Below are 27,099 nucleotides of genomic sequence, written 5' to 3'. Positions count from 1 at the left end.
GAATCATCATTATTCAAAGCCTATGTATGTTTAAATTGTGATAGGTTGCTCCAGAAGATGTTGCCTGCACCAAATACCATGCCTGCATCAAGAGATGAAGCAAAGAAGATGCTAACAATGGTGGGTATGGATTAGGATACCATCCATGGTTGTCGTAATGACTATATTCTCTTTCGTCATGAGCATGGAGATTTGGCTAGTTGTCCAAAATGTGGGGAAAAACAATATAGAGATGACACCTTGAGGATTCCCATAGATTGTGCACTCATCGGTCCATTGATGACACATTGAGGATTCCCGCAGATTGTGCAGCTTGGAAGCACATAGATAATCAGTGGCCGGACTTTGCGAGGGAGCCACGCAACTTACATCTTGGGCTCGCCATGAATGGTGTGAATCCTTTTGGGTTACGCTCGACATCTTGGTCGACATGGCCCATAGTTGTGGTGAATTACAATATCCCACCATGGCTAACAATAAAAAAGGGACACCTCATGCTTGTGCTACTTGTGCCAGGTAAGTACAAGGCAAAAAATATGGATGTCTACATGGCACCGTTGATAGAGGAGTTACAGATATTATGGAGAGGAGTGCAGGCCTTTGATATTTCCAGAGCTCCTAGACATATCAATGATATTTGATTAGGGGTATCTTGATGTGGACCATGCATGACTACCCAGGATATGGAGAGTGCACAGGAACGTGGTTGTGTCTCTACATGTATAATAAAGGATTCTGCTTTTATGACTCTCTTTTGCATGCATGTCTTATACTAACACATTCATGCACGCGTGCATGACTTGTTACAAGTGGGTACCATGCTTGTTCTATTTGTGGACCTGTTTTGAAATCGCTTGCATGATACTCCAAACATATGAGGGAAAATTTTTATGAAGGTCATGCTCGATACCTTTCGCTGAACCATCTCATGCATGGAGGTCAGCTTGATCCACCACCATCATATTTGAAGGCAAATCACTAGATTCAGGCTTGGAGGGCAAATGGAGAGGAACCTCCTCCTGGTATGAAGAGGCTATTGATCTTTTAGAGCTTCCTTATTGGGGTTACTTACAAATTAGTCATCTCTTAGATCCCATGCATATCTTCAAGGATGTGGGGGCTACTATTTGGGCACACTTGGCTGGTTCCAAAGACTTGAGAGGAGTGCGAGAAGACTTGCGTGCTATGAATAGGACGTCTCGTTTGTGGCCCCAAGTGCATGCTTCGGGAAAAGTTATCCTCCCGAAGGCAATGTGGATCCTCTCTACGAGGGAGGAGGCAGCGGTCAAGGCAGACATTGCCTCATTTCAAACACCCACAGGGTACATGCATTGCTTGAAAGGAGCATTTTCAAAGGACAATAAGCTTAGTGGGCTCAAGTCCCATGATTGGCACAAGGTCTTATAGGTATTCTAAGGTGTAGGATTAGTGTATTGATAATCGTGATGCGTTAGCATAATTATGATTATGTTATATTGTTGACATGACTTCTTTATTGCTTTCATAGTTCATCCTTCCAATTACAATAAAAGGGTGCTTACAAGAAGATGTTAGAAATGCTATATTCAAGATCAGTGGTATTGTGAGGTATGCTTACTATCAAATCGCATTGGTTTCATTTTCTTCAATTTAAGCTAAATAATCTGTAGACTGATTATGAAAATATCTTACATGGGCATGTGAAACAGGTGGATATCTCAAGAAGGGATCTCCATATCGAGCATCGAGAAGGCTAGGGTGGAATCCATCAAAGCCATATGCTTGCTTGAGAAGCACTTTCCCTCGAGCATTATGACAACTCAAGCACACTTGCTTGTGCACATAGTTGATGAGGTGGCTATTGCAGGTATCGTTCATAGTCGGTGAATGTTTTTTCTTGAGTAGTTTATGAAAGCTTTAAAGGGATTTGTAAGACAAAGAGCAAGGCTAGAAGCAAGCATGGCAGAGGGATGGCTTGTGCAAGAGTCATTAGTATATATCACGGAGTTTCTTGCATCCACGGATCCTGATATGCCACAAGCTTGGCATAACAAGGATGATGATTGCATCATTGGCGAGGTTCCCCAAGGAAAAAGGATTGAAAGAAAGATGAGCAAAGAGCAAATAGAGAAATTCAATAAGTTTTTTATCCTCAATAGCAAGGAGATGCAGAAGTGGATTGAGAGATATGAAGCAGCCAAAGCAGAAAGAATAAATGCAAGGACAAGATTCAGAGTAATGTATAGGTGATCGCAACCATATCCATGGGATCTGGCTCTTCTCCCCACTCACATGTCACTTGATTGGTTACAAGTGGCTCTACGTAAAGCCGAATGTGATGGAGAGACAATAAACGAGCGCGAGCGAGAGTTATCATCTGGATGTATGATGCATGTAAGTTTCTTACCTCTTGACATAATTAAGTAATTATTTGTGGCAATATACGCTATAAAATAGATTCATCTTCATTGTTTTAATGATGCCCTTTTATAGTACGAAAAGTATAGTGCATTATGGTCGTATCGATTCAAAGAGAGTCACGTATGATTGTGGAGTCATGGCTAACTTCACACAAGATAGCCGAGCAAGTGGTTCGAATACCAATCTTCTCTCCTCATAGTTGGATTATTGAGGAACCATACACGAAATCTATGAAGTTGATTTTAAACGATTTACTATTTTTTTGATGTAAAATGGTTTAGAACTATTTACAATAGTCACCATGCAACAGTGAGAAAAGATAGTAGCGGTTTCTTTGCAATAGATTCCACCAAACTTTAGACCGATGAAAGTGATACTTTTGTTCTTCCGGAGCACTGTCAGTAGGTGCATACTAATGATTTAATTAATCAAAGCTTTCGTTTTTAAAGATCCATTGATACATGTACTTAAGCATAATTTCACATATATAATTGACGACATTTGCCAATATAGGTGGGTTTTTCATCCGGATGGTTTTGATCCAAGATGGTGGTACGTGATCCAAGTTGCACCATGAAGTAAGCAAATTTTTGAAGATAGAGATGTGGATATGGAGATGCCACTACCAATGTTGGATCCAATTGATCCAGATGAATCTAGCGAAGAAGATGAAGATCACAATATGAGCCAAGAGGAAGATGCACATAATGGCATTGCACAGGAGGAAGATGGAGATCGCGATATTGAGGAAGAAGACAACGATCATCAAGAATCACCACACTTTATTGAAGAAGATGATCAAGTACTTTTAGGTGAACGTACGATGCTAGAGTATGATGATGATATAGGAGATCAACTCGGTATAGAGTTAGAGATAGATTTGTTTGGCGTGTTAGACTTGGCTCAAGATGAAACCATTGACGTAAATGCTCTTCATTGATTTTTTTCATCTCAAACTTGGACATGAATATATGAGCTTCAAAGGCTTGATGTACATGCTCTCGTACTTTTATTTTCTCAAAAGATCAAACATGTATGAAAATTTAAAAAAAATTGCCATTGGAGGAAACTAACTTTTAAGGTCGATATGAGAAAAAAAAACTTTGTAAAACATCACTATAAAAAAGTATCTCAGTGTCGCTATATAATGACACTTACAATTTTGATAAAAGTCGCTACTGGTCCACTGTGTTTCTCCCTCTCTAGCACCTCCTGTAGCAGCTACTCATTCTCTCTCCATTCCTAGCTATACCACCTCCTATAGCAATAGTTGCTCATCCCCCTCTACTCTTTCTTCCTCCATTCCTAGCTACAGTACCTCCTATAGTGGCTGCTCATCCCCCTCTGCTCTTTCTCCCTCCATTCCTAGATTGTTCCATATTTCTGATTGTTCGGTACTTCCAACAGCCCAATTGTTCGATACTTCTAGGATGCTCAATTGTTCAGTACTTTTGGATGTCCAGATGCTCATTGTGTTTCTAGAATATTAGTTTTTGATTTGCAGGATCATTATGGGCTCATATATTCGATTGTTCGGTACTTTCGGCTGCCCAGTTGTTTGGTACTTCTAGGATTCTCAATTGTTCGATACTTTCGGATGTCTGGATACTCGTTGTGTTTCTAGATTATTGGTTCTTGATTTGCGGGATCATTATGGGACTTTCTATTGTGTTGCTATGGCTTTCTTGCACTATGGAAATGACATTTCAGCCCTGGCTTTATGGACATATCAAATCCGATACTTCAGGATGCCCGAATGATTGTTGTGTTTTTGGATTATTGGTTCTTGATTTGCAAGAACTTTATGGGCCTTCCTATTATGTTGCTGCGGCTTTCTTGCACTACCCAAGAGACATTTCAGCCCTAGCTTTGTGGACATCTCAAATCGCCTCTCCATACTCATCTTTGGAGTGACTGAAGTAATTTGCTCATACATTCATCCTTGGTACAATAGAAACAGACACTTGAATATTAGTTGTGTTCATATACACTGCATGAAATAGGTCATTTTATGTGGATGATTTGTGCAAAACATGAAGGCATGATTATAAAGGTTTGAGGAGTTTTGACCAGATTGAACTTGGAGACAACAAGCTCTACTATTCAAATGAAGAGCTCAAACATCGAACTTGAAGATCTCAAGCCCTGATTATACATCATCACTATGTCAAACAAGTTGAAATTTCTAGGAAGATTTTTCTATTTTTCACACATACTTTTCACTGTATCATGCACTAAACATAGTGCCTATACTTTGCACTGTACTATGGACAAGTGCTTGTCTTATGCCCTTGTACTATCCACATGCAATTTGCATTGTGTCATCCAGCATTACACTGTATCATTCAAAATGGCATATGGCCATCCTTTGTATATATATTTTCACATAGATATATATAGTGGCTCGGGTTTTTTCCCTTGTACTCCCCGAGGTTTTTTTTTCATCCATAGCTAGAGGGCCTAGTTTGAGTGGGGGTGTTAGAGCTATATATAGCTTGTCCTAACTCAGCCTAGTCCTCAACTATATATATGCCTATGATCTATGAATACAATCACTTTCTTGGGAGCAACTCTTGTGTCAGTATCTCTCCTCTTTCTCTTCCTCTCAACATAAACAAGTGCCATGGTTCAAAGAGATTGTTTGTGAGGCTCGAAACATCATGAACTTAATACAATTGAAGCAACGTCTTGAAGCAATCCTTATTTCTTGTGATGGTTCTACCATGTTACAATTGCCAGCAACCATGATATTTGCTATTTACTTCTACACTTTGCAATCCCTCATGAAAATTAGGAATTTTCTTATAGAGACATCACAACAAGACAAAGAAACTATAGATGCACCTGATAGATGCATAAAATAGTGGATGCATCTATAGGCATAGATAGAATTAGTAAAAATATGGGCACATCTATTAGCGTGTCTATTAGCACATCTAATGATGAGGTTATTAACACGTCTAACAATGCATCTACACTGTGTTTTAGATGCATATTTAGACATGTTTATAGACGTGCAGAAGAGAGTAAGTTTTGCTGAAATTTTGCTATAGCCTAATAAATGTGCATTGCTACTGTCCAAACATTGCCCATGATTACCAAAGCGCATAATTTTAAAAAAATATCAATGCTATGCACGTGTCACACATGATAATATGCTTTTTGGCAAACACACATATACAAAAATTAAGTGAGGTGAGGAGAATGAGACAATATATAAAATAGTTTTGCCAATATCAATGATGGGCTATGGTTCGATCAATGAGATCAACCCTTACCAAACTATCTACTTCAATATCCAAACCAATGTGGAGATTTACAAATATATTCAGCCCACTACTGCTTGTGCTACTGTGCTCATAGAACTTAGCATCACCAATGGCATGAATATTTGTATCTCCTATCTCATGAAGTCAATAGTTACAAAGCCACTTGCATGGTGTTTGATTTTTGCATTAGGGCCTCTTTCCACCACGTCCTTAAACCACTTGACATCTAAAACATACACAAAGAAGCATCGAAACTCAAGCTTAATAATATCTTGGATTATGCCATGCAATAATCATCAATGGCTCCATTAGCTCCCTCAAAGCTAGCAATGATGTCATAATCTTGTGTGTTTATCTTATCATCAATCCGTTGTGTTTGAAAATGCTTGCCCTCACACCTTATAGCATTGAATGTAGTACACTACACCAAGACAAAATCAATTGAATAAGCCATCTAAATTGTTGAAAGCTCCTAACTTATGCATAACATTCTATATACCAACCTTTTACATGCATCCTCTAGCATACTCCTATTCTTCCATTGTGATATGCATCCCCTTGTTTCTCTCTACTCTCTCCATTTTGTCTACCAACCTTTTACATGCATCCTCTAGAATACTCCTATTCTTCCATTGTGATATGCATCCCCTTGTTTCTCTCTACTCTCTCCATTTTGTCAAGTAGCCAATCCACATGAATATCCTTTGGAAGTGCTCTTAGATGCTTAGGGTATGGCACATGAGATCCGTTGTGTGTACAAAAGAGGGCATTTTCTCCTTGTCTTCTTGCCTTTGCAGCCTTGTATCTTCTCACCCACCTTTTCATCACATCACTATTAAGCATGCAATAGAGGTTTATATTATTAAGGCACAATAGAGGTCATCCTTAGGTCTTCATCATCTCTCCATAGTCATGGGAGAGAGCTATGCCACATCAACAAGAAACTCAGAAATATATACAGGTGACTCTTGTACCAACCAACCCTCAGCCATGCTACCTTCCGGCCTTGTATTTTGCCTCACAAAGCCCTTCAAGGTCTTCATGAAGCACTCGAGGAAGAACAACCATCGTGCATGTACAATGCCACATATAGCAATCTCATCCACCAAATGCACTATGAGATGAAGTTGGCTTGTGAGAATAGAACATGGACAGGTCTCCTCCACTAAACAAACCACCTCCACTGACATAACTCAAGCATCTCAAGCATGGTGGGATATATTTCCTTTGCGCTCACATACCCAAAAAGAAAAAAGGGCACCATATTAGCAATATGAAAACCTTGCATCATGCATTGATATGCTTCACATTTTGTATAGTGTGAAGTACCTCACAAGCTTGCCCATCTTGTAAATACAACCCTCACATCCTTCGATGCACTACAAGAAATGCTAGTAGGTGGTATGAATTGAAGACATGAGGGATGGTTGATTAGTTGCTTTTACACTCACAAATTTGGAAGGGAAAAGAGATTATGCCAAGTCATACTTGCTTAGAGCATCTTGTGCCAATCATGATATTTCAAGCCGTATAATTGCTCTACACCTCTTTTCTTGATCTTTGTGAAGGCCCCCTTCAAACACCTCATGCATCCAATGGGAGTACCAATAGCCCGCTTCATTGCCACCATCTCTAGCTTTGATAACTTCCATGGTGCACGGGGTAAAAAGATACCCTCATTTGGCCTCACTTGTGGCCAAGATTCACGCATCCTCCCCATGGTCTGTAAATCCTCCCTTATGCTCAAGGAATCTTGTGTCCCATTCAAATATGCCCAAATGGTAGATGCCATATTCTTGAAGATATGCATGGGATCAAGTAGGTGATTGATCTTGAGGTGAATCCAATATGGTAGGCGATAAAAGATGGGGTATCTAAATAAAATATTATGTTAATGTGCAATCTTTATTTCCATTCAATATAGCACACAATACTTACAAACCCTCACCGGCTCATGCCATGTGGAGGAGGAGTCGTGGGAAGGTCCCAAATTCTCATCCAATCTCATGCAGTGAGTGACTGTGGGGGGATTTCATTCCAAGGGGTGACATATCTAGGATGATAAGGTGGGAGAAATTGATGTTGATTCTCATAGATGACCTTATTCAATGTGTCTATCTATGAAGAAACTAGCAAAGGACCACAAATAGGACATGCATGGTAACCCAATGTAGTGAGACATAAACAATAGATGCAATTTCATAAGCAAGGTGGGTTTAGGGTGCCACATAGATTGCCTAATCATAATTAAAAGTTCAATACTTACCTGAACACTTGCCATAGGCTGGCAAGTCATGCATCATCCACATCAAAACTGCCTTGCAGTTGAAGTCTCACGAGTGATGAGGGAGGTCATGCACCTCGATACCTCTCCAAAGTATTTATAGCTCATCAATCAAAGGCTCTAGACAAACATATGAGTTTTTGACTTTATGTTTCCCTGGAATTAGAAGGGATAACATAACACGTCCTTCTTAATTGCCATAGAGGGTGGAAGATAATTAACCAATATCATTGGTAGTTCTCCTCCTATAATACATAAAAATAGGTAATGGAGCCATAACTCCAAGAACACGGTCCAAGAGCCAATCGGTGGTCACTCCAAGCCAACCTTGAATTCTGGGGGATGATAGGTGGTCAAGCCAGAGAATATGTTGCGATGATGTTTAGAATGATAGATTGCATCTCATTATTATGCCAAGAACCAACGGGGGTGGTCTCTCCAAATTTTCATGATTTGCATGGCCATGCTACCCAATGAAAGGTGGCAAAGCTATAGAAAAAGGCTTTGTGATAATAAGTGGTCAGGCCAGACATTGTGATCTGATGGTGTTCAGCATGATAAATTGTGTCTCATTATTACACCAAGAACCAGTGCGGTGGTCTCTCCAAGATAACCTTGAATTTTCATGATCTTCATAGATGTGTTGCCTAGTGATAGGTGGCAAAAGGTTGTGCGATGATAGGTGGTCAGGCCAGAGACTGCGCTACATGAAGCAGTGCAGACATGCATGATGTCATGCAGAGATGCTGTATATTGAGCTCTGTGGTGTTCAAAATAAATAGATTGTGTCTCATTATTATGTCAGTGCGGCATCATGACATCGAGAAAATTGAAAATCTCACCCAAGAGCATGCCACATCATGGCCCCAAAAATAGTTTCATGATTGGATACACCCAACAAACCATTGACCCATTTTCATAGATTTTGAATGGAAGTAGACTTTTATATGCTTAGCGTGGGAAATGAGTGTGTGAGGAACCTATACATGACAATTTTGACTTTGCAACAAGTTGGTTTAAGGATTACCATGCATTTGCCTTGCCATAATTTGTAGATATCAGACTCTCATACTTACTTTCCTTTTGATTTAATTTAATGGGCTTGAGATGGGGTATTGGTAATGAGGTCGACTTGGAAAATGTGATTATTTAAAACTAGGGAAGTTTTAGGATAAAAAGAGCCTTATATGGAGAGGATTAGAGAATGGATAATTTTCTTAATTTGAGGGGGAAATTCCATTTGTAAAATGCACTAATTAATGAAAGCCTTTTATAACTTATGGGCATTAGGACCATTAGATCATGTTTCACCCAAGGGCTTGCAAGGAGAGGTCAAGGAGATTTTAATAAGAGGCATTAGATATTTAGATATGTCTAAGAGTGCACAAGATCCCTTAGATTATTAGAGCCCTTAGATCATGAGTTTCATTCTAAGGGTTCACAAGAGGTGCCTTAAGTGTGGCATAAGGCATACAATTTACTTAAATTAAGGGCATAGTTCAACAATATGAGATGTGATGGTAGTAAACCAAATCTTGGAGAATGCATAGCAATCTGTTCTTGAACACATTAATGGAGTGCCTGTAGCTCTAGTTTTTGACCATACTTTTGAGTTGTTTGATTGAAGGGTGCATGAATAGTGAATTTTTATAGCCATTATACCTTAATTAGATCGAATGGCTTCCATGTTTTTTTCCAATCCCCCCTAGTGCATATGCCACATGCCTAAAATGTCATTTACTATTGTCGCCTACAGATCACCATGGCCATTGGATCATATATCCAAGACAAAGGATGTACCATAGGTGCCTAATTCAAGAGGACTTTTTTAACTCCAAACTTACCCTTTTGTGAGATTTTGACAAGTCCATGCAAGGATCGCCATCCATGTTCCTCATCATCACCACCAAATATGATTTATTAGTCTTTTAGACATTTTGTAGGATCAAGATGGATGCAAGGATGTAGCCAATAATTTGACTACCATTTTTCCTAAAAGACCATTTAAGGAAGCCTTTAACTCATTCTTATTTTTTACCCAATTCGAATATGGTATAGTTTGCAAAAGCTTGAGTAACCTTCATGTTTATCAGGGATTTGATACTTATAGTAGTGAAGAACTTGGAGAAGAACTCATCCCTACCTCTACTGCCTCACCTTATAGTTTCCAAGTTCACTACTTATAGTAGTGAAGAACTTGAAAAAGAAGCCATCCCTACCTCTATTTCCACATCTTTTTCTAGGGAATTTCTCTTACGGGGAGAAAATAGACTGAGGGCAAGACTGCGGCAGCTCTAGAACGGTGGTATCTTCTAAGAGAGAGATTTTTGTCAAGGGGAGGCTCGAGCTATGGTAGGAGCCATAGACTGCCACCAACTCATTCCCCTCCAATTAGGAGGATTGAATGGCAATCGTATTCAAAAATCTCGATACACCTAAACAGCTTTGAGACCCAGGTAAGGCCATCCAAGATCTTAAGACCGGGAAAGACAATGTCTATCACTCAAGATGCTACTAGCAAATTGTCTGTCAAGCATCTCTTATATGATGATATGGATTGATTATCTACAGGTATGTAACCTTTCAAAGAGCATGATTCCCCCCCCCTCCCCCTTATGGCAGTTTATCTTTAACTAGATCAACAATGAAAAAGAAGCTTGGTTTCATACATATTATGTTTGACAACCCCATATTGGAATGTTTCTCTCTAAAAATTTTATTTTTGCAATTTACTTTGGAGATTGGACTTCCCTTATATGTTGCTTTGGTAAAGGGCCTAATCCTTTTGTTGTTCATTTAAATAGAATTTGGGAGTTAAATTAATTAAATCTTGGTTACTTTTTAGAGATGGATTGGATATAACTTGCCATTTTTCCTACTCAAGACTAAAAACCTTTGTCAACTCTGGGAACAAGTGGTTACTATTGAATTATAATTGATTGACCAAGATCTTTTCAAGGTAGAATTATGAAAAGGTTTGAACCATAGACCTATAGATAGCACATAGGTAGAAGGTTTCCTCACGTCAATATAAATGCTTGGCACCAAGCCCTTGGATTCTTGGGACACCATGGTAAAGACCCTATGTTGCACTTAACCCCTTCCTTGGAAGCTTACTTTAGAGACTTATTACAACACATAAAAAATTCCTAATGCAAATAAAATTAGGCCCTTTTTTTAATAAGTGGCAAGTACAAAGGGACCTAAATTGGCTCATATCGGACATTTTGATTACGTCTATAGATAAATTAGCTTCCACTCTAGCCTTTATATGAAAGAGGCAAATTTTCTCCTTGGCATTAGAGAGGATAAGCAGCCCAAACTTTACTTGGATCCTACAAGGCCACCCCCTTGATCGACTGGCAAGGGATATTCTATCTTTTCAAATACGTCTGCATATTGACAACTAGTCACTTCCATATTTGATGTGCTCCTACAAAGCACACAAAAGAACTTTCAGATGGATAGGACGCCCATGCTTCTATTTTCTCTAAACTAGCATCCGCCATCACTTTACTACTACAGACCTGCATTATGATTGTTATGGTTGCTATTTTTATAGCAGACATTTGGAAATGTTGTCAGAACATCCTCTCCAAGGTGACTCAAGCCTTTTAAATGTCCTGACAAAAGTTATCCTACTAGACTTTCTTGTATTATATCATCCTCCATTAGAATAAGGAACCCTCTTTGCAAGCAAGGGGGTCAAGATCTAGCCCCTCAGTATCACAACAAGAATTGATAGAGATCAACACATGGCTCTTATCCAATATGCACCAAACTTGGGGGGGGAAACCTTCAAAAAAAATTCAGGCATACCCATGGGCTTTGCTTGCTCCCCCTTATAGTGTAATCTATACCTACTTTGATGTGAGTACAACTTCATGCATCGACTATGGTAACTACAAGAAAAGGAAAGGCTATATACTTTTAGACATTCGACCAGATACATGGATGATATTTTGTTGGTCAATGTCCCAGGCACAGGGAGGTTTTTAGATCCATCTAGTATCCCAAGGGATCCACATAATATATATTGGATCTACCCCCTAGACTTCATAGAAATAAAAGAAATGACTAGAAACTACTCCTTGGACTACTAATCCTACAAGAATAGAGGGCAAATTTAAAAAGCTAACTTTGATATCAAATTTCATCAATGCAAAGGCAAAGTTTGTTAGCATGATAAAAAATTAGAAAATCTAATGAAATGGTGAAAGAGATCAATTATTTCATAACCAAGGTCTTTTGCATGATAAATTACTTTATCACAAAGTAAATCCAACCAATCACATGGCCAGGTCTAGGAATCCCTGTTGTTTCAATAAGCAATGTTATCTTGTATTAAAATTAATCGTTTAAAAAGATATTTCTCATTGCATGTCAGCTTGCATTATGGCATAGCACCCTATGATGTTTTGTTTTATCATAACAATCCCACAATTATGACCCTAGCTCAATTGCATATTGTGTTTTTCTTCATTTTAATAAGGTTCTATTGATGAATAAGAATTTTGATTCTCTTTTTTTAGCAAAATCTATTTTATAAAAATATTTCTAACAAAGCAAAAATTCCTTGTTTTTTATAAGGAAATGTGCCAATTCTCTCCTTGCACATTCTATGTGTTTATACTCATATATGTATATGAATACACGTGTCTTTAAATATGCATTTCTAAGTCCATTTTAAATTGTAATATGCATTTAAATAAGAAAATCACTCATTTTAGATTGTAATATGTATTCTTAGGAATGTGTTTATAGATATCTACATACAAATTTATTTTCCCATGGTATACTATAACTTTTCCAAATCCTCAATTTGTGAACTTTTATTTTTATTTATGTTTAGATGCATGTATTGATGGGGATCATGATACAATGCAAATGTGCATGAAAAAGACATGTAAATCCTTTGAAAAGCTCAAGATAAATAATACGTTCTCTTATTGGAAGGAAAAATTGGCATGTGCAGTTAATGTATTAACAACGAGTCATGAAAAATGACAACGTGTCATAAGTTGTCATTTGCAACAGGCTATTATGATTTATCACTAGTCTTAAATATTGATCAATTTTACAATCTTCTGGAGACATTAATGAGAACTATTTACAAAATAAGCATAGTTTCAAACTTCTTTTGAAAAATGCACATATTGCTAATTGAAAGATGAAAAAGTTTATACTTTTCATATCAAATGGCAAATTGAAAAAAACAAGATCAATGATACGATCTATTATTCTTTGAAACTACTAATAATTCATGCTTGTCTACATAAAGTATAATGCATTATTTACTTAGAATTACAAAAATGTGCTTTTTCTTGTACGAAAACTTTATCCCAATCATTGAAGTTCATCCTTGTTATTGAATTAGAGAATATATGTGGTGTTAAGATAAGTAGGTATCTATCGTCCATAGATAAAGAAGAGGCTTGTTGAAAGAAAATATATTGATAGATGTAGAAAGAAAATCAAATATCTGAACGATCAAAATTTATGAGCAGTATAATTTGGTGGTTTACTTTATTTTGATCTAAATATGAAAACAATTGTCCTTTTTTAAAAATTCTAGAATCCACTTTGTTGTGATAAAGTTGAATGAATAAAAATTTCCATCAATGAACCAAACTTTTTATTCGAAAAAGTAAAAATTTCTAACATGAATGAATGAAAATTTCATTCTGAAAGAAGGAGAAAAATTTTGTCATGTAAAACTTTCATCAATGAAAAATTGTTGTCGGCGAAATTTTTTTTATGTCGACGCAAATTTCATTCTGTCAACGGAATTTTTTCCCGTTGATGAATTTTGGGATTCCAGAATCCCAAATTTCATCAACGAAAAAAATTTTCCGTCGATGATAGATTGAAATTTTTGCTGGTGGAAAAAAATTTCTGCCAACTTAAATTTTCCGTCGATGAAAGTTTTCAGTGACGGAGATTTTGGAACGATATTTTTGCTCATTCATAAATCAAAATTCATATTTTTTCATATGAAATTTTTGTTCTATTGGCAAAAATTTTCTTTTTTTCAGATAAAAAATCATTATGTTCACGCTTGTCAACATTGTGGATTCCAAAATCCAAAACTTCATGAATTTTTTAAAAATACAATTGCAGCATACTCATGCTTCCAAATGTAGTAAAGGCTAGAGCTATGAATCGAACCAATAGACCAAAACACAGTAAATGATAATTTGTACTAATCAAGACCATTTACAATTTGACCATTTGAGTCATTGGGCTTCTATTTAAATCTAGAGACATGCTTGCTTTGAATAAACCTCTTTTATGGTTGTGGACTCCATATATACCTACCCATCTTAATGTCAAAATATATTAAAATTTAACCATTTGATCAACTATGTATTAAAAAAAAAAGTTGTTTTGTTAGACAATGCACTAAAAGTGTTTCATCAAATTGTAATAGATCTTAAAGTAGCATCATTTTACGAATTATGAATTTGTGGATAGCATTCTATGTATAACAAGTATTCTAGAAATGTATGCTTATTCATGAGGGCAATGTTGTTACTTATGTGGAAGTCAATTTATAAGAAATCCTTTCAAACAATGGATTTCAAGGAGCATATCATCTAGAGGTGCTTAAACAATGCGATAAAAGAAAAAAATTAGAATTCATTGATGTGTGGACATGCTTGATTTACAGGATGTAGAAATCCTTGTATATGGATTTGAGTTAAAAATATATGGGCACTTGCACAAAAAACAATTGGTATTTTAAAGCAAAATCTCTAATGACTCTCTTAGTTGAATGGGGTTTCTTTTTCTTTGTAATTAGTCGTGTTTTTCAAATAAAAGAAGAGAACACTTTCTTCAATTGATAATACTTGACATTTATGGGTTCCGGAGTAAAATGTAAGTAATATTTTATGCATTATTTTTTATAAAAGTACTACTTTTAAAAATGTTTGACATGAAGTGTATATTTCATCCCTCTCATTTTGAAAAAATGCACATTTTTGGGGCTTTTTTCCAGAAATGGAGTTGACTTGTTGTTTGCATAATTTTGTTATCGTTTTTTATGACTCAGTGTTTATTGTCAATTGAATCTAATATATTTGAAAATTTTATATCTCAATCTACTCCTCAATTAGCCTCATGCCATTTTTGTAGGTGAATTAATATATAATTTTCTATGATTGAGTGACTATTGATACATCAATAGTACATCATAATAGTATTCTTGGAGATTCAAAATATAATGATATGGTAAACAAGAGATTCAAGAGGCGATATCAACTTTCACTCGATCATTGTTCCAAAACACAAATCGTAATGTAAATGCCTTGTTATGATATAGTGCAAGAATTCACTTCATAAAAAATTCTTGGATACAGGCCCTCATTTACTTAATTTAAACAAACTCAACCCTTTTTTAGAGGGAATTAGGTCATAATCGTGTGGTGCCTCATTTGTCTATAATTGCTTCCATCATATTTTAGATTAAAGATTTTGGTTGGTGTGTTTTCAAAATGTTAAATTGTACATCCTAGCTTTTTCCTTCTTTATCTTTAAAATTCTTGTATTAAGATAATAAACAAATCAATGTTCAAATATGAATGATATTGAAACTTGTAAGGGTCTATATTACAGAGAAATTCCAAACTACATCAGAACGAAGCAAGCTTGTTGCATTGCATATAAGCTATCAAAAATTAACATTGATTTAAAATGTTTCTAAGGATAAAAGTCTACTCTGTTCCCAACATTGTGATAAGGTAAAAGGTAAGAGCATTTACCTCCAAGGATTATAGAAATGTAAAGGTGTGGTAATGTAAACAAGCATGGCTCGAAGTAGAATGTGATAGAAGGAGACGTATATACAAGAATGCACAAGTGTGATGCCTCTCAGTATAGCGGTAAAGCAAGCATTTTTGGATGCAAAAGAGAAAGCAACCGATTTGCAAAAAACAATTGGGCTATTAAAAGGCTAGTTTTGTAGGATATCCCCATAGATGACAATTTTCTAAACACAGAACTTAATTAGATTTAAAAACATGTGGAAATTCACCAAAAGAGTTTCAATTCTTCACTATAGCACTACCTCTAAGTAGGCAATATTGCTAACAAGAAACTTCAAAAAGCAAAAGGGTGAAAAGCAAAAAAGTGCAAAAACCTAGTCTTATTGTGGTACACCCTTTAGTGACATCAAACTCCTTTCCTAACTAATGAGCTTTGATTTTTTCTCAATATCCATTTTACAAGTCTAATACAAAGTCAACAAGTCTTGTACTCACAACCTATTTGAATTCTTTATTAACAATTAACAAGACTTGTACTCACAACCTATTTAAATTCTTTATGAACTCACTTAGACTTAATATAATGTTATGCAATATATGTAGCATGTATCCTAAAACAGGAGCCAGCTTTGCCTTTTTTACTACCACTTGACAGGAGCTCCCATTCATTGCTCTAGCCCCTTACCCGCACGACATGAGCTGGCCGTTCAGCAACGTTATTACACACCCAGTTGCGCGCGGATTGCAGGCGGTGAGCTTGCAGCAGTTTGTGCATCCATGGACGCCATTGACGTCATCTATGGAGAAGGTGGCGCACCTTATGGATCTCGCAGAGTAGCACACCTGTGGACAGACCAAGGGCTTGCACCCTCCTGCATGGTGTTGATGCAACCGGTAAACAACTAAGAATTTCCACGACTATCGGCAAAACTCCTTCAAAGATCCTTACCAAGAAGCAGACGCCGGGACAGTCCAGCTTGCGCGCCTTCGTAGCGGACCTGAGAGGATCAGTAATTACTCAGGTCGATGATAGAAAGCGGTGCGTGCACCTGTGTACAAACGATAATGCAATGCTTACAGTCGGATTGTTCTGAAAAGTCATTGCTTCCCCCATTGTCCCTGCGAGAATCACAACCCAAGAAACCCAATCGTCAGCTTTCGTCCTCTAGAAGTGAGGGGCAGGAACACGTTTTTAAAAATTCGCCAACGATTACTGAGACTGAAAGAACCTAATACGAGCAGAAGCAGCAGCAGCGAGTGCTGTAAGCGAGCTAGGTCTACCATCAGAGACCGCGCTGGAGGGCGGAAAGCTTTGAAGACAAAACGGAAGAGGAGGGAACATAGACCCATATCTATCTATCAAAAAACTGTGAAGAAGATGACGTTGCAGCATATGCAAACAATGAAAATGTGAACTTAATTTTTGTTTTTGTAAAAAAGCAAGCGCACAAACGCCTATCTACTCATGCACACCACCGGCTTAGTACCTTTCGTATTGAATTATTGTCCCGTCTGCCAGTAACATATAACGTGGGCATTATTCACCTCCATTACTGTAGCCTTTTAAAAGGAAAAAGTCAACAAGCAGCCAACTTAGAGCGCAGAACGAGCCTCAAAAGTCTTTACCTCGGAAAACTGCGCTCCCGTAAAGGCCGCTGCAAAGCAGACCTAAGAGAGATTCGGCGATTCGACAATGACATCGAGATGGAGTACTGGATAGTGGAACTGTGGAACCTGTGTGTGTGTCATGAGTGTGTGTGTGTGTATGTGTGTGTGTGTGTGTGTGTGTGAGAGAGAGAGAGAGATAATCACATACTGTGTGCGTGCATAGAGGGTGCGTATCTGCATGTGTGTGCGCGTGCTCGCCAGTCGCATGTGTGTGCGTAGGTGGGACGAAAAGGAGGAGGGTTCCACATTGCTCAAAATCATATTCCGAGAGGGACATGCAAACTTGATTGCTTTCTTGTGAGATAGACTCTATAAATATCTGTAAATGCTTGATGAATAAATTGCAGCCAGATATAATGGCCCATAAAAAGCATGATCAACATTTTATGCAGGCAGGACATCGCACTTTGTTGGCTATATCATTTTTAATTCCAAGTGCACTCTTTCTTTAGTCATGTGGTTATTCTTGTGAAACATGAGCTTCAACCACCTTGGATTGACATGGTAGATGGATGTTGTGCAATGCCTTGTGCAAGGGAGATAATTGAGTTTGTCGCAATATATGCTTCACAAATTAGTCAGTGGTCATAATTTAGCAACCACTTTGGATACAAGTGGAGCTAAAGGGACGAGTTTCCATTCTACAAAAACTCTCTACACAACAAACTTGGAGGTGCTATATTTAATACTCTACAATTCAAAGCAACATTAACACATATCGCATTAACAACGCATCCAAATTTAAACCATAGATGAATGCAAAATTTTATTTATGACATAGTATCTTGCAAGGATGAGAATGTGAATGTTTGTGTTATAATTTCTCCATTCAAATACAAAGAGCCTTCATAGCCTAGATCTCTTCTTTACTACCTCTAATACATAAAAAATAGAGGCTTTTAGAATCCCCGAGTAAGTTTTTAATACAAATACCACTAAGGTTCTCCTCTTTCACAGCCAAGCACAAAATTTATTCCATCATTACCAATTGGATACAAATACATTAAGGGAAGCCATGTGATGGATCACAATGGTGCTCCACAATCAAGGGAGAATACCTCTAGTCATACGCATATACTAGCTTTAAGATATTAATATTGGACTCAACTAATGTTTTTCACTTAAGCTTCAATGGACCCATCCAACCAAAGCAAGGTGTTCGATCTAAAACCATGTTTAATCAATCTAAAACTATGTGTTCATATCTGATAATTGAAATATATTCATTTTTCTTCAATGGTTCTTACATATTTGGTATCATATTAAGAAAATATCATGTGCACTCTTAAGAATGGGACACATTTAGGTGAAAATAATACTATAGCATGCATAGACTTATGCAATGTCATTGGAGGCCTTTCTTAGGCATCTTTAGACAATCTATACAAATGATGGTACAATTATATGCCTCCTTATACAACAATCAATCAATGACAAGAAGAGTCATTGGAAAGTCCTCAACTCAAAGAAAATGCTCTTACAATCATGGAACTTGGAAGAAATAGCCCACATAATGCAACCCTTTTCCTACAAAAGTTGATGGATCCAATTGAGTAGAATCTTCTTGCAAAGATATAACATGTAAAAGGAAAGCTTGATTATGAACTAATAAGATGGCTCATTGTAAATTAAATTAAAAAATTTGAAATTAATTAAAAGTTTGAAATAAGTGTGCAACAAGTCCAACAATGGGCCTAGTGATATGCATAGATAGGTATTGTAAACTTGGACAGGTGCTTGAGTAGATGCAAGTGGAATAGTGTAGTTGGGCTAAGATGGGCTAAGAGTGGATAGGTAGACTAGAGCAAAGACTAGGGACAATATGACTACTATAGGAGCCTTAAATAGGCTACAAGACTAAGCATACCATATACACAAATACACCATAAGAACTATTCGTTGCACAATTTACATATATGCCATGTGGAAATAATTGAAGTTAGCATAACACTGCTAATTAGCACAAAAAGTGTTAGAGTTAACTAGCTTTTACCCATGTGGAGGATGATTCAACCACTAGTGCTCATTGTTATATGTAAATGTTATTGGAGATACTTATACAAGGTTTTTGCAACCAACAAAACTGTTCATATGAAAGCTTTGTCAACCTTGTACACATACTTTTATAGACTTACCGTGTTGATATAAACTCGCTTCCACAGTTAACCTTTTGCTCACAATGTATTCGTACAAGTTTGTAATATTAAAAAGGAAAAATTAGTATCATATAGGCTTAAAGGTTCAACTCCATATTCAATTGCATACGTTATCACATGCTAGAGTTTATTTTCCTTATGATTATTCATGGAACCTTCATGAAATGCCTCATACGTATCCTACATTTTTTTGTTATAGATAGAAACTATGGAATCACATCTATTGCATAGATAAATAAAATCAAACCCATGCTAAAGTGGGTGTGAACAAATGTCTTTTGTCATATATGACAACAATGCCACATACATGTGACATTATGTGCTCAAAGACACCATCAAATGCATGGTCTTTTGTCATACATGATGATGATATGGCATACATGTAACATTAGCAAGGCATCTGGGTTCCTATTCTTAAACACTGAATCGTCAAATGGTCCTCATATTATCATTATAGATAGTATATTTTTGGGCATAATGCTACCATCTTAGTACTCTCATGAGAATCCATCATTTTGCTTCCTATTATAAGGATGTTCCTATTAGCTCTCTTACCATTTATTGCACTTGATAATTGTATCTCAAATGCCTCCCATTTCGAGATATCATGCTCTTATGAAACTACTATATTTTAATCTTGAACTGTGTGACCATCTCAATCTCATCGTTTAACATGTAAAAGTTATGAAAAATATGCTTACATTGCATATCAAGTATAGACATGCATCTGCTATCACGGATATGACAGGGTTCACTCCACTTTTTTGGTTGGAGCTTCTACCATGCTGATGATGGGAGGAATATTTTTTTTCAAAGCGAGGCTCCTATTGGATTGTGACCCAAGAATGTGTAAAGCATGCACATCCTTGTTAATAAGCATTTCACATCAATGAGATGAATGTGCATGGCACAATGGTCATTAATGTCATATTCGAGCTAGGGTCCACGAAATATCAATGTTTATGGTATAAAATTGATCATAAATATGATGCCATGCAATGCATCTCTTCCACATACTATACTATAGTGATAGGCATAGTATACCCAAGCTTAAATATTCATTGTCCTGAAGATAAATATGGAATTCTCGAAGGTGTACAACCACTAAATTCAAAATTCCCTTTGTCAATCTATTCTACCCTTATGATGGATCCCTACATGGAGCTACAAAGATGCAGTGAGTGGAAGGGAGAAGGGTAATAGAAGGGGGTGTAGTTTAGTGACATGAGTGAGGGCTGCAAGGGGAGGGTATTTTGTATTTCATTTTAGATTAGAGGGAGAGCATTTGAGTCAGGCCAAGGGAGGGTATTTTATCTTTTTCCCTTTTGTCTTCATCCTTCATGGGGTTGGATCTAGCAGTCCCATAAGGGTCCACCTTAAACCGGCCCTTGATAGGGCTAGTGGGCCCCTAAAGCGGGGAAAAAATCATCACTTTCTTATAGGATACCTCATCGAAAGGGGTTTGATAACCTACTACTGGAGGGCTGGCCAATTCTTACTGCCCCTAGGGTAGGGTAGCATACACTTTATAAAGGGATACTCCCCTCATTTTTAGAGATCAATTGAAGCTTGTTATAGGCACACATGATTCCAATGGAGGATGTCTATCAAGCATAAAGATATGCCCAAATCTACTACACATTGAAGCCAATATCTTCAGCAATCATTCCACCATATCTAGAGGTGGATCTTGCCTAGTTTCCAAGCCATTTTGTTCTATTATCTAAATACTATTCAATATACTTTGATAACTTATGTCTCTAATATCTGATAATGTTTCCTCTAAACAAGAAAGCATAAAGAAAGATATTGCAAAATCTTAAAATTTATGTGAATTACATAGTGTTTCATCCAAGCAAGTGAAGTCCATCTCAACGTCAGACCCATTGAAATTGGTAAGCACCATCATCATGCCTACTTCAAAAACTTACCTATCTAATAATTTATTTGAATTACATAGTGCTTATCCAAGGAAGAAAGTGTAAAGTAAGATATCCTGCAAAATATTTAGATACAATAGTGCACACCTTTGACAAAGAGGCTTTGCTATATGAAAGCTCCACATCTTGGTTGTAGCCATCGTATAGCTCCTTGCTTAGTAATGGTGTGAAGCAGAGCAAGCTACTAAACTCAAGGTTTTCTTTAAAACATTGTTTTTTCAAAAAGTCTTTTTAATTGTATTTAATTCCATACATCCTGAATTATTTCATTAAAAGTGTTATTTCTTATCAAGTCAAAGAATACTTGAAAACTTGCTACCTTGGTAAGGGACTTTTCAAATCCCTTATGGGATATGATCAAGTCTCGTAAGGGACATGCAAACTTCTCTATGGGACTTAAAATCCCTTGAGGGACATGGATCAAATCTCATAAGGAACCCCAAGACTCCTATGTGGGATTTCAAATCCCATGAGGGATCCTGAACTCCTATATATTGCAACTTTAAATCCCTTGTAGGACATGGATCACATCTCATACGAGACTCCAAAACTCCTATGTGGGACTTAAAATCCCATAGAGGACCCTAAAACTCCTATGTGGGACTTCAGATTCCATAAGGAATCTCCAAATTCCTATAGAGGACTTGAAATATACTATTTGGAAATTCAAATATTGCATGTGGGATATTGATTATCTCCTAAAGTGGACTTCTAAACTTGTACTTGGGACTTTAAACATGATGTTTAGGACTTCAAATATTCCATTTGGGATATTGATCCACTCTTATATGGGAGTACCAAACTCATATATGGGACTTCTAATGTCATTTTCAACAAGATTCCTAATAACTTTGAATATCCCATTCGAAAATTCAAATATTCCATGTGGGATATTGATTCACTCCCAAAGTGGACTTTCAAACTTGTATATGGGACTTTAAATTGATGTTTAGGACTCCAAATATTCTATGTGGGATATTGATCCACTCCTGTATGGGAGTACCCAACTCATATGTGGGACTTCAAATGCCATGTTCAACAAGATTTCAACTACTCATGCATGATATCGATTTATTCCTTGAAGTGCTATTGGTTAAAGACTTCAAATATTCACATGAGCTATGGGTTGAAGGCTTCAAATATTCACATGGGATATTGATTCAAATGTCATGTTTAAGGTTTGAAATATTCAAGTGGGATATTGATTCAAATTCATGTTTAAGACTTCAAATATTCACATGAGGTATTCATTTAAATGTCATGTTTAAGATGTCATATATGGGACTTCAAATTTCATGTTCAATCCTTCACATATTCATGCAAGATATTGATTCAAATGTCATGTTTAAGACTTCAAGTAGTTAGGTGGGATATTGATTTAGACCATCAAGGGCTACTGGTTTATTTCCATAAGGAGTTCTAACTACCATGCAAGAGATGACACAAAAAGGAGAAAATCTCATGAGAAAATTTGAAATCCCATGAGGGAGCTTGAAGTCCCAGATGGAATCTAGAAATTCTTTAAAATGGATATGGATAGGACATATTATTTAAGAAATTTCTTTTATCAAGAGGTTTAGTTCCATAAGAGAGTTCTAACTACCATGCAAGAGATAATGCAAAAAGGAGGAGATCCCTTGGGAAACTTGAATTCCCACGAGGAAACTTGAAATCCCATATGGAAGCTAAAAATGCCTAAAGAAGGATATGGATAGAATATATTATTTAATGTTTTTTTAATATTGGTCCAAGGCTTAATATTTTCCCCCCTTTAAAACTTTTTCCATACTTGGGAGATTCCAGATAACATAACTAATGTCATCAAGCTAATAAATAACTAAAAAGTCTAAGTACTTCATGAGGAGCTTGTAAATTGATTCAATATTTCAAATAAATACTTGTATTTGTAGGTTAGCCATAATAGTTGTATTTTTTCTTACTTAGTTTATGAGGGATTGGTTCTTATAAAAAATACCATCAACAAGCTCATATGATAACATATAGCAATGCTTGGATACTAGAAACCTATATTCTCATTACCGGGATATCCAAGTGGTATGATATTTCCCATTTAAATTTGATGTTCATGGGAAAATGCATAATTTCTTACATAACCAGAATTGAGATGCAATGGGTAATGGAATGACATAAGCTTGCAAGGAAGATTTTGTAATAATGAAAATTTAAAATAATTGTTTTAGATATGGGATAGTTTTGTATTTTAAAAAGACATTGAAATAGTATTTAATTCCAAAAATCCCAAACGAATCTTAAAATTTTTAAGTTTTATCAGGACAAAGAAAACCTTAAAACGTGCTAACTTGTACATGGCACTCTAGAGATCTATTTAAATAGCAATTAACATGCCCTCAAGAAAAACTCAATGATGCCCATGATGCTGTAACACGGCTTACAACCAACCTCTCTAGAGGCATGCATTCAAAATACAGTAAACAAAGCTTAAGAATACTATAGTACGTAGAGTGTTCCATGAAGTGAAAGTGGATGAAGTGCAAAGGAGAAGCCGGCATGATTGCAAGGAAATTAAAGGAGTTCGAGGTCTACGCAACATATGGGGCTTTTCAAACAACCATTGATTGATTAAAGCAACAAAACTTTTTTTTTTTCCAGTGCATACATCATAGGGGATTATGAAGATTGTGAGAACATTGCAACTGTGAAGACATGGAAGCAAGTTCAAGTTTTTCCTCTACATTCATGTGGAGTGACAAACAATAGAGAGGCAAATGACTCGCCATAGTTTGGGTAGACTTTCGACAACCTCACTAACTGTCTGGAAGAGGGGGATAACTTTGAAGTTCTCACAGCATCTGGGGAGACTAGGGAAGATGACCCATACTTTCTATTGCAGTGCACAAGCCTAAGCATAAGGTTGAGGAAGCATTTAAGGATAATTGGGGAGCAATGATAACTGGGATGTACTAGTCGGACCTTTTTGGTACTAATAAACATACAAGAGAGGCGGTAATTATGAACTGCTATATAAGAGTCCACAAATATTTGTGTACTCTCATCTAGTAAGAGTTATTAAGTTCCAGATGCAACCCATGCCACAATGATAGAAGGGAAAGAGTGTCTTCAAATTGGATTTAGACATGCATGAGCACATCTTGGGGTATCTTGGAGCAGTGGATGAGGGCAACTGAGATAGTACTAGGAAAATGTATTCTCATTGCAAGGAAACAATATTCCACGTATCCTAGAAAATGGAAAATGTATTTGGAATATGCTTCTTTTAGTAAATCCCAAACTAGCCACCACACTTTTTTTTGTAAATCCCAAATGATAAATCCCATGCTTTTTAGTATATCCCAAACAACCACCGTGCTCGTTTTATTAAATGGGTTTTGCAAATTCCAATGATAAATCCCATGCTTATTTTAAGTATATCCCAAAAACCACCGGGCTGGTTTTATTAAATTGTTTTTGTAAATCCCAAACGATAAATCCCATACTTGTTTTTAGTATATCCCAACAACCACCACACTGGTTTCCCATAACGAACCCACAAATCCATTCATCTTGTAATAATAGAAGCAAACCACCATACTAGTGGTTGTTAATATCCTAGTGCAACCAACCACCATGATGGCGCTCACTTATCTTGCACGTCTATTACCATGCACTCACTTATCTTGCATGTCTATTACCATGCTATCCCTACACTACTGCTATGCTATCCTAGAATCTGCTACACAATGCTATACTAAAATAGTCCCCTTTATACTGGTTATCTTTAATCGTCCAATTTCAATCACCGAGATACTTAAAACATATAAGTACTGACATGGAAGTGGGTTGACACAAAATCAGGTATTACGAGCACCATGAGAAAGCCCATAAGTCCAAAAAATGTCTGCAAGATTTTTACTTTTTCAAAATACAATGAGATTTTGTGGGTCAAGGAAATTCCAAACTCCCAACTATCTTATGAACCTCTCTATAGTAAGCATCTCCCAGCTCTTTAGGCTAGTCTAATGTACTATCGCAGACCTCTTCACACACTCGGATCACACACTGCTTGCTTGACTTTGTTGACTTATATGCCCATAGTAACTCTTTGTTTCACTTGGGGTCCTCTTCATCTTGGCCTTTGTCCTCTATACAACTTCGTGCCTCCATCATGTCTTGCCCAAAGAAACCTACATCATGAGCTTGACAAGTACCTTAAAGGAGCAAGAAAAGCAATAGCTAGGGAAATCAATATTCATGGTCTTTGCCGACTCCAAGTAATACACCCACCATCATAGCATGTGCTCCTTATAGCTATTTTCCTCCTTTTTCTCTATGTCTGTTTCTAAGAGGAGCTCATCTAACATCATTTTCATATAGAACAAAATCATTCCAAAGTCTTTTGGGTATGCCATAGATTCGCAATAGGTGGATCAGTGTATAGAGTTTTGGGGCTAGATTTCAAATGGGCTCTTAGTTGTGTCTACACTACACTTAAATAAGGAGAAAGTCTCATGTTAGTTGTCTAATCAAAATCTTTTGTCTCACATTAGTTGTCTAATCAAATTCTTTTGTCTCACATTAGTTGTCTAATCGAAATCCTTCATCTCACATTAGTTGTCCAATCAAAATCTTTCATCCCACATTGTGGTCCTTGGCATGTCAAAGGACATTATGTAGTCACATAGTTGAGAAAACATTGCCCAAGTAAACTTTAAAGAAGATTAACAATTCAAAATATTATCACAAATTACATAGATTATATCTCAAAGACTCCTTTCCTTCAGACAACATCTCAAGGACTCCTTTCCTTCAAGGGGTTGGTTCCACATTGCTTTGAGCAGGTTGCCTTTTTGAGATCCGTGATTGCAGGCTTGGCCCTCCTTACTCCTTTCCAGAATGGGGCTAGTTCCTTGCTTCATGGGCCCAGTCCCGCTCTTCATACCCCTTCCTCTTTCGTTGATTTCAGATTCCTGGCTATAGGCTCGGCCCTTCTTGCTACTTTCCTAAAGGGGGCTAGTTCCTCTCTTCAGGCTCTTTTTCCTTGTAGTCAGGCTTGGTCTTGGCCTTCTTTAATTTGATCTCCTTGTCTTTTTGCATTTTTTGGCCGAATGGAAAATTGAGCATACAAGATCTACTTTCTCGTTGTAGATACCTATAGCAGGTAGGCACATTTGATTTGTCCATCACCTAGGCAATGGAAAATGGCATTCTCTATAGAGTGATCTTGCATATACAAACACCCAAAGCAAAAAATGTGCATAGGGTGGTAGCACACATGCCATCAGATCATGCAGTCATCTATGATGGGGGTATGGTAGACCATGCATTTCAAACCGTGCTACATAGCAGGATATGCATTTGATTTAACTATTGAGGCCCTCAATACCATAGTCTTGCTATGTACATAACGAAGTTCCATTGCCTAGGTCATGGACAAATCAAATGTGCCTACCTGCTATAGGTATCTACAACGAGAAAGTAGATCTTGCATACACAAACACCCAAAGCAAAAAATGTGCATAGGGTGGTAGCACACATGCCATCAGATCATGTAGTCATCTATGATGGGGGTATGGTAGACCATGCATTTCAAACCGTGCCACATAGCAGGATATGCATTTGATTTAACTATTGAGGCCC

The 27,099-nt window shown here is 37.0% G+C and overlaps 1 protein-coding gene across 1 annotated transcript; it reads right to left on the bottom strand.

The window, feature by feature from the left end:
- Nucleotides 1–16,136: 16,136 nt before the first annotated feature.
- On the bottom strand, nt 16,137–17,069 carry LOC147901629 (uncharacterized). The gene is made up of 4 exons (XM_087375189.1): nt 16,949–17,069; nt 16,798–16,838; nt 16,669–16,717; nt 16,137–16,591 (listed from the first exon to the last, which is right to left on the bottom strand). The coding sequence occupies exons 1-4, from the start codon at nt 17,067–17,069 to the stop codon at nt 16,401–16,403; spliced, it is 402 nt and encodes a 133-aa protein (XP_087231315.1). The 3' UTR covers nt 16,137–16,400.
- Between the last annotated feature and the right edge of the window lie 10,030 nt (nt 17,070–27,099).

This window comes from Dipteris shenzhenensis, chromosome 5 (assembly GCF_047967505.1).
Source record: "Dipteris shenzhenensis isolate YYH24624 ecotype China chromosome 5, Dip_SZ_1.0, whole genome shotgun sequence".
NCBI classification, from domain to species: domain Eukaryota; kingdom Viridiplantae; phylum Streptophyta; class Polypodiopsida; order Gleicheniales; family Dipteridaceae; genus Dipteris; species Dipteris shenzhenensis.
Note: the sequence above shows the minus strand (reverse complement) of the source record. Positions and strands in the feature narration are given on the sequence as shown.

What these genes read in the sequence shown, in the direction of transcription:
- LOC147901629 (XM_087375189.1), bottom strand. Translation starts at nt 17,069, where the DNA reads ATGGGTCTATGTTCCCTCCTCTTCCGTTTTGTCTTCAAAGCTTTCCGC. An exon ending in GCTGCTTCTGCTCGTATTAG is followed by an intron (nt 16,839 to 16,948) that starts GTTCTTTCAGTC and finishes TGATTCTCGCAG; the next exon opens with GGACAATGGGGGAAGCAATG. An exon ending in GTCCCGGCGTCTGCTTCTTG is followed by an intron (nt 16,592 to 16,668) that starts GTAAGGATCTTT and finishes AACACCATGCAG; the next exon opens with GAGGGTGCAAGCCCTTGGTC.